Raw genomic sequence first — 9,382 nt, 5'->3', positions numbered from 1 at the left:
CCGTGTTCCAAAGTGGTCTCCCATCCAAGTACTAACCAGGTCCCGCACTGCTTAGCTTCAGAGAGCTGACAGGATCAGGCTTACACAGAGCAGATCAGCTGCAGACCCTCAAAACAAGTCATTTAGCATTACAATTACTCCCAAACTGTAACATAAATGTTAAAAAGTTACTTAGCTCCCCTTTAACAAGTAATTTTTACATAATCGTTTCAGTGTTGCTAACTGAAGCACTTTAATTGGGCTTTATCTCTCTCTTTTTTTTTTTGTTTGTTTAAGCACATATTGATGTTTGATAAGAACACTGATCTGGATTATAAAGGCTGAATAGAGGATTCTCAGATGAAAGTGAGAGTGCAGCACTTCCTGTTTCTGCTTCAGACTTCCTCTGTGGTAACAGCCGCCTTGACGTCTGGGATTTGTAGTCTCCGCGGGTGTACTATAAAAGCCTGAGGATGACGTCACAGCGTGTTCAGGTTCTGCTCGGATTAAACATGGCTCCGTCCCCCGCGCTGCGGTGCTGTAAGAAGACGTTGAACTGGGTCCCTGCGCTCTTCATAAACCTGGTTGTCGGCTGGTCTTATTACGCTTATGTCGTAGAACTCTGTGTGTGTAAGTACGCTGACTTTTTAAAAGTATGTCGACGCCACACTGCGGATATTTGCTTGTGTCGACAGTTTCTAGCTTGTCAACTTTGACAAAATCATGTTTTTTAATGAGAGTGTTTTTCACCATGTGAACCCTAATTTCTTTATAATTTATTGTCCATTTAAATAAACACAATGACGAATTTAGTATATGTGCATATACTGTACATATTATGCAGTAACTCTCACTGAGTAACTTTGTTCTGTCCCTGCATCGTATTTAGTTAATAATACAGGCAGCTTTATTATTGAAAATACGGTAAAGTAATAGCCAAGACGAAGACTTTGTATTAATACATAATATATTTACATGTTACTACTTTATAAATGTACAGTTTATAGCTGCAGTGAATGCTTATTTTCATTGTTGATTGTGGCTTAGGAGGCATCTATCTATCTATGTATTTATTATTTATTTATTTGAACAATTAATTATTCACCGTAAAATATCAGAAGAAGGGCAAGGATGCCCATTTAAACATTCAGCAGAGCAAGGCGACCTTTTCAAATGATTTATTTTGTCTAGCAAGAAGTCCTAAACAAAAAGATCATGTATTAAGCAGGAAAGAAAGGGAGGAAAGGCGCACACATTCATATCATAGAAGTAGAGAGATAGTGCAGCAGATAAGTAAAACAATTATGCAAATGGTGATCAATCAATCAATCAATCAATTTTTTTTATGTAGCGCCAAATCACAACAAACAGCCGCCCCAAGGCGCTCCACACCGCAAGGCAAGGCCATACAATAATTATGTAAAACCCCAACGGTCAAAACGACCCCCTGTGAGCAAGCACTTGGCTACAGTGGGAAGGAAAAACTCCCTTTTAACAGGAAGAAACCTCCAGCAGAACCAGGCTCAGGGAGGGGCAGTCTTCTGCTGGGACTGGTTGGGGCTGAGGGAGAGAACCAGGAAAAAGACATGCTGTGGAGGGGAGCAGAGATCGATCACTAATGATTAAATGCAGAGTGGTGCATACAGAGCAAAAAGAGAAAGAAACAGTGCATCATGGGAACCCCCCAGCAGTCTACGTCTATAGCAGCATAACTAAGGGATGGTTCAGGGTCACCTGATCCAGCCCTAACTATAAGCTTTAGCAAAAAGGAAAGTTTTAAGCCTAATCTTAAAAGTAGAGAGGGTGTCTGTCTCCCTGATCTGAATTGGGAGCTGGTTCCACAGGAGAGGAGCCTGAAAGCTGAAGGCTCTGCCTCCCATTCTACTCTTACAAACCCTAGGAACTACAAGTAAGCCTGCAGTCTGAGAGCGAAGCGCTCTATTGGGGTGATATGGTACTACGAGGTCCCTAAGATAAGATGGGACCTGATTATTCAAAACCTTATAAGTAAGAAGAAGAATTTTAAATTCTATTCTAGAATTAACAGGAAGCCAATGAAGAGAGGCCAATATGGGTGAGATATGCTCTCTCCTTCTAGTCCCCGTCAGTACTCTAGCTGCAGCATTTTGAATTAACTGAAGGCTTTTTAGGGAACTTTTAGGACAACCTGATAATAATGAATTACAATAGTCCAGCCTAGAGGAAATAAATGCATGAATTAGTTTTTCAGCATCACTCTGAGACAAGACCTTTCTGATTTTAGAGATATTGCGTAAATGCAAAAAAGCAGTCCTACATATTTGTTTAATATGCGCTTTGAATGACATATCCTGATCAAAAATGACTCCAAGATTTCTCACAGTATTACTAGAGGTCAGGGTAATGCCATCCAGAGTAAGGATCTGGTTAGACACCATGTTTCTAAGATTTGTGGGGCCAAGTACAATAACTTCAGTTTTATCTGAGTTTAAAAGCAGGAAATTAGAGGTCATCCATGTCTTTATGTCTGTAAGACAATCCTGCAGTTTAGCTAATTGGTGTGTGTCCTCTGGCTTCATGGATAGATAAAGCTGGGTATCATCTGCGTAACAATGAAAATTTAAGCAATACCGTCTAATAATACTGCCTAAGGGAAGCATGTATAAAGTGAATAAAATTGGTCCTAGCACAGAACCTTGTGGAACTCCATAATTAACTTTAGTCTGTGAAGAAGATTCCCCATTTACATGAACAAATTGTAATCTATTAGACAAATATGATTCAAACCACCGCAGCGCAGTGCCTTTAATACCTATGGCATGCTCTAATCTCTGTAATAAAATTTTATGGTCAACAGTATCAAAAGCAGCACTGAGGTCCAACAGAACAAGCACAGAGACGAGTCCACTGTCCGAGGCCATAAGAAGATCATTTGTAACCTTCACTAATGCTGTTTCTGTACTATGATGAATTCTAAAACCTGACTGAAACTCTTCAAATAGACCATTCCTCTGCAGATGATCAGTTAGCTGTTTTACAACTACCCTTTCAAGAATTTTTGAGAAAAAAGGAAGGTTGGAGATTGGCCTATAATTAGCTAAAATAGCTGGGTCAAGTGATGGCTTTTTAAGTAATGGTTTAATTACTGCCACCTTAAAAGCCTGTGGTACATAGCCAACTAATAAAGATAGATTGATCATATTTAAGATCGAAGCATTAAATAATGGTAGGGCTTCCTTGAGCAGCCTGGTAGGAATGGGGTCTAATAAACATGTTGATGGTTTGGATGAAGTAACTAATGAAAATAACTCAGACAGAACAATCGGAGAGAAAGAGTCTAACCAAATGCCGGCATCACTGAAAGCAGCCAAAGATAACGATACGTCTTTGGGATGGTTATGAGTAATTTTTTCTCTAATAGTTAAAATTTTGTTAGCAAAGAAAGTCATTATTAGTCAAATTATTGGTTGAGCTAATAGGATTAATAAATGGAATAGTGCTGACAGTGTTGAATGCTTGGTCTCCAAAGTAAAGGTCAAACAAGGTCTATGTCTATTGGATTCTATGACATGTGACATATGTTACCCCGTAACGTGATAAGTAAGGATGATACATGGTCCAAACTATTTCTTTTTAAAACCGTGTTAACTCAACTAGTAATTTGCATCACTTTTTACCAAAATTGGAGCAACTTTAACTTTTGACCCCTGTACAAAATGAAACCGACCTTTGTCACCATTCTTGCTGTTTTATCCCGTAACTCCATAGAATTCAGTCACAGATAGTCCAAACTATACCTTTTTGGAATCTTTATGATAAGGCAAATAATGTGGAATATTTTTCAATATGATTGGAGCATCTTTTAATTTTGACCTCTGTGTAATTCTTCAATTGATCCCTACCTGACCACCGATTGAAAATTCAAGTGGCCAATCAGTTTTTTCAAAAGAGGATTGTCTGAGGAGTATTTCTGCCAAATTTGATGCTTTTATCACCATTTGCAGGTTTCCCCTCTAAATATTCTCTTATCCTCTGCACTAAGACTGGAATGCCCACTCAAGATCTCGTTCCATTGACTTCTGTTTGTGAGGTTGTGTCCCCGAGATTTCAGCCACTCAGCCGTGAGAGTTGGGGTAATTCACTTCCAGTCGTCTGCCAGCAGTAACACCAGATGCGCTTTTAAAGCACAGTTTCTGCGTGTTTTCTTGCGTTTTCTGTCGTGGCTTCAGCAAGTTATCCCCTCGAAGTATGTTCAAATTGTAGCTTGAATGAAGTTCTTGTTGATTTTAAATTGTATTCAGGACAAAAATTGATAATATTATTGATAAGAGCATACAGACTGTAAGCAATTATTCATAAAACGTGTATAAAAATACAATAAAAGCACACATCATTCATCATTTGAAAAAGCATCATAGTAAAACTCAAATATAACCATATAAAACTCATAAATAGCACAGTAAAAGTCATCAAACACAATAATAAAATTGTCAATCAATAAAAATCAAACACCATAAAATAATCACAGTATTCCTTTGAAGTAATAACACTTGGAGCATTTACCACATGATGAGGGAGGCTGTTCCACAAAGTTACCACTAAATATAAAATATTTTCTTGAGTCACATCTGCATGTTTGCACCTCACAAATGTGAGAGTGACCTCTCAAACATAAATAAACTCTATTTTGGAAAAAAATTACAGCCTGAAAAAAAAAATATTATATATATATATATATATATATATATATTTTATTTTTTTTATTTTTTATTTTTTTTTTTTTTAGTCCTTCCAACAGCAAAATGCAGAGATGTGTGCAATATCAGAAGGTTGCCGGCCTCACTGCAGCAATTTCTATTTTTTCCCCAGGATTTCAAAGAAATATTGGCTGGCATCAGTCATGAAGATCCTGATATTGTTCCAGAAGAACAACGTTCTTTTGTTGAACAACAAAACTCATTGTTAAGAACATTTCACATTTAATTTTCAGTCATAAATTATTTCGATATCACTGAGGTATCACACAGTCAATACAATAAAATATGCATCATTTATTTCAGTCCATACAAATCAAAGAAAATATGAGAGGCATCATGAAGGACCTGACACCTGCCTTCAGTTTCTATCAAGCTGCCAAAACTGTGGAAAACATCACTAGCAGGCCCAGTGGGTTTGTATGGTATTACATGATTTAAATTGACATGAAAGTTTTGTAGTTTCAGTACTGTGCACATTGTTAGTTCTTGCATAATGAAGATGTCCAGGATATCTGGGATCAACCGAGAGGCCTCACAGGCGGCATTCTACCAGACGGCGATTGACAGGATGACGCAGGTGACAGGAGACCACCAGCTGACTCTTGGATGCTGAGTCGAGCAGTTCTCAGTCTGGCAATGTGGACAGCCTTGTTCCCTCAGATAAAATAGTATTTAGAGTAAAACAAAAATCATCAGTATTTACAGAATTGTTGAGTTAATTTTTGTAAAATCAATATAAACACAGAAAGGTGAATATATCAATGATACACAGATGACACAATAAAACAAACGCTTATTTCCATTGTGGTCCATGTGAGGCTAAAACGTCACACTGAGGAGCTCAGTTAAATATGTAAAAATGGCAAAGACATTATAATCTCATCAGTTAATGTAGCTGGCAATAAGTGTGTAGTTTATATATATATATATATATACAATTTACAATGGAATATCAATAAAATAAAATAAGTACAAATTTAACGGAGAACAATAACATCTCAATAAATTAAAATAAATAGCAACTGTATCCCTGTAGAAGTGTAGACAAGAAATTTAGCACCACATTTTGGACAAGAAAATAATGGACTAGAAGATAATGTCGTCTTTTGGACCAGAAATCACATTAAAAATAAAAATAAATGAAAACGTGGCGTGATCCTCTTCCCTTAGCTGACTGAATAACTTAACTTTGGCTTTTAAAACTTGCCTTGTTGCTAATCGACTGCAATCATTTATGTAAGATATATTTTAGCTGAATAGTTCCTGACGTGTGGGATACGTGGGTTATATCCTGATCTTTCAACCTAACTGGTTCTTTGCAAACCTTCGCAGCAGTAACAGTGTGGCACCGATGAAATGTAAGGCTCGGTAAAATATTCAGAATAATTGATCAAAACCTTTAACCTTATTTTGTGATGTTTGATATCATCGATTCCCAGCAGAATATTGGAGTTTATAATTTCTGTGAATGAAGCGCAGGCTGCACAGCAAAAGACCGGAAGTGAAAAACCCCAAGTTCTCTCGCACATGCATGGCACAACCTCAGCCCCCGAGATCAGGAGTTGGCATTCCATCTCTCTACTTCTGTGTTCATATTTATACTCAACAAAAATATAAACGCAACACTTTTGGTTTTGCTCCCATTTTGTATGAGATGAACTCAAAGATCTAAAACTTTTTCCACATACACAATATCACCATTTCCCTCAAATATTGTTCACAAACCAGTCTAAATCTGTGATAGTGAGCACTTCTCCTTTGCTGAGATAATCCATCCCACCTCACAGGTGTGCCATACCAAGATGCTGATTAGACACCATGATTAGTGCACAGGTGTGCCTTAGACTGCCCACAATAAAAGGCCACTCTGAAAGGTGCAGTTTTATCACACAGCACAATGCCACAGATGTCGCAAGATTTGAGGGAGCGTGCAGTTGGCATGCTGACAGCAGGAATGTCAACCAGAGCTGTTGCTCGTGTATTGAATGTTCATTTCTCTACCATAAGCCGTCTCCAAAGGCGTTTCAGAGAATTTGGCAGTACATCCAACCAGCCTCACAACCGCAGACCACGTGTAACCACACCAGCCCAGGACCTCCACATCCAGCATGTTCACCTCCAAGATCATCTGAGACCAGCCACTCGGACAGCTGCTGAAACAATCGGTTTGCATAACCAAAGAATTTCTGCACAAACTGTCAGAAACCGTCTCAGGGAAGCTCATCTGCATGCTCGTCGTCCTCATCGGGGTCTCGACCTGACTCCAGTTCGTCATAGTAACAGACTTGAGTGGGCAAATGCTCACATTCGCTGGCGTTTGGCACGTTGGAGAGGTGTTCTCTTCACGGATGATGCGAAGGAGATGTGTTGCACTGCATGAGGCAAATGGTGGTCACACCAGATACTGACTGGTATCCCCCCCAATAAAACAAAACTGCACCTTTCAGAGTGGCCTTTTATTGTGGGCAGTCTAAGGCACACCTGTGCACTAATCATGGTGTCTAATCAGCATCTTGGTATGGCACACCTGTGAGGTGGGATGGATTATCTCAGCAAAGGAGAAGTGCTCACTATCGCAGATTTCGACTGGTTTGTGAACAATATTTGAGGGAAATGGTGATATTGTGTATGTGGAAAAAGTTTTAGATCTTTGAGTTCATCTCATACAAAATGGGAGCAAAACCAAAAGTGTTGCGTTTATATTTTTGTTGAGTTCCCTTCTCCCATACACCTCCATCAGTCTAGTGGTTGCTTCAGGGTTGGCCTAAATAACCTGCTTGGACGCAAGTAAAATTGATGAAGAGTTTTAAATTGAATTAGTCTTATTTTTATGTCCCCAGAGACTTGTTTAGTGGTCCCGACAATTTTATCCCATTTGTGTGTGAATGCTTCCCCTGTGGTCTCCTTAGTCAGTGTCCTGTTTGGTCACGTTGATGGAGTGCTTTCTATATAGTGGACAGTCACATTTCTGTCTGAAGCCTCCGGTTCCTTCATCAATTCCTTAGTTGTGATACTGAGGTTCTGTTTGACCTTTAGAACAAAAGTTTGTTAATTCCTGGGTGTTATGGGGCCTCCTTCCTGAGTGATACAAAGTTTATGGTCAAGAGCTACTTAGTTGATTCTAGTACAGTCACTCTTTTTGACAGGAGGAAGTTGACTTGTTGAGATCTGAAATTTTGCAGTGGGTGCATTCAGTGTAAGAAGGCAGTGGTTTTACAGGTCAACCCTTAAATACACTCTAAAAAAGGAACTGCTGTCTCAATGATGTAACAGTTTGCATAATTTTATTTCAATTTCAATTTATTTTCATTTATATAGTGCCAAATCACAACAAGGTTGCCTCAAGGTGCTTCACACAAGTAAGGTCTAACCTTACCAACCCCCAGAGCAACAGTGGTAAGGAAAAACTCCCTCTGAGGAAAAAACCTCAAGCAGACCAGACTCAAAGGGGTGACCCTCTGCTTGGGCCATGCTACAGACACAAATTACAAAACAATTCACAAAACAAACATACAGGAAATGTTACCTTGTGGCATTCACTGAGTTAATGCCACAAGAATTCTCTAGTTAAGTTTAAAACTAAAAAAAAAAACCTATGCAAATTGTTGCATCACTTTTTCTCATTGAGACAGTGGCTCTTTTTTTAGAGTGTACAGCCAAAATTCTCCACTTAGCCCCTAATTATGCAATTAGTCATCTTGAAGCATCACTCAAGAAGGCATTCATCTTGATGTATGAAAACTGGGTCCTATATAGGTCCTGAGGCTCACTGATGCTGGTGCTTATACTGTAGTGTTAAGCACGTGAGACTCAACAACTCCAAATAACCGCATTGTGGCATCCCCTTTGTTGGGACACCAGTCTGTCACAGGTTACTTCCTCAGCAAAGATTTTTAAAAGTTATTTCAACTTAATTAGAGAAGTCTTGTGGCATTAACTCAATAATTTCTAAGTTGGGAAAATCTATGCAAATTATTACATCAATTTTTCTTGTTGAGACAGTGGTTCTTTTTTTAGAGTTCAGGTCTGCATATTGGTAGTCCAATTCTGTGGGGTGTAAACTGGGTGACTCATTGAAAATCTGAGTTTGTGTATAAGAAAAACAAAATAAATCTATCTCTTAACTATTGTTTTTAGCAGAAATAAAGTCGAAATTCTAACTGACTTACACATTTTTTGACATGTGCAGTAGGAGAAAAGTGAGTTTGAAAGTTGACTGGTTTACATGAGTGTTGAGGTATTACTGAACCAACCCAACAGATATCAATTAGTTATTTGTGTAGTGAAACTCTTCTCGCCTCTACACACAGTACTCCTTTTTAAGACTGGAACTGGGAACTGATGATGCTATGAGGAGCATTTAACATGTTAATTGTGTCGTGGTCAGGATCGGGCCATCCCTAATGGCTAAACAAAGCTTTCTGTTATGGGTGGATTACTGCTGGCCGTGCCAGGCTGCTGCCACATGGTGCGAGAAACAGGGTGGTGTGTTAGTGTTCATGGTGGGGGGTGGGGGGGTCAGGGATTACTGTGTGTAGCCATGAATTTGAAACACATTCATTAAAATTTTCTAATGTCTGATTTAACATTGCCTGTTTTTTTTCTTTTTGTTGTGGAATATAGATACAATCAAAAATGATGCAGAGCGAAGTAAGTGATTTTTTTTC

General features: G+C 38.7%; 1 protein-coding gene across 2 annotated transcripts in view; it reads left to right on the top strand.

The window, feature by feature from the left end:
* Positions 1–394: 394 nt before the first annotated feature.
* The window catches only part of LOC117517457 (palmitoyltransferase ZDHHC15B-like), a 46,398-nt gene continuing 37,410 nt past the window's right edge, over positions 395–9,382 (top strand). Inside the window, exons 1-2 of one of the 2 annotated variants that reach the window (XM_034178478.1) lie at positions 395–609; positions 9,339–9,365. In XM_034178478.1, the coding sequence (XP_034034369.1) occupies positions 453–609; positions 9,339–9,365 (184 nt within the window). In that variant the 5' untranslated portion in view covers positions 395–452. The remainder of the gene's footprint in view (positions 610–9,338; positions 9,366–9,382) is intronic. The other variant, XM_034178477.1, reaches the window with a different exon arrangement.

The sequence above is a fragment of the Thalassophryne amazonica genome, chromosome 9 (assembly GCF_902500255.1).
Source record: "Thalassophryne amazonica chromosome 9, fThaAma1.1, whole genome shotgun sequence".
Lineage (NCBI taxonomy): Eukaryota > Metazoa > Chordata > Actinopteri > Batrachoidiformes > Batrachoididae > Thalassophryne > Thalassophryne amazonica.
Note: the sequence above shows the minus strand (reverse complement) of the source record. Positions and strands in the feature narration are given on the sequence as shown.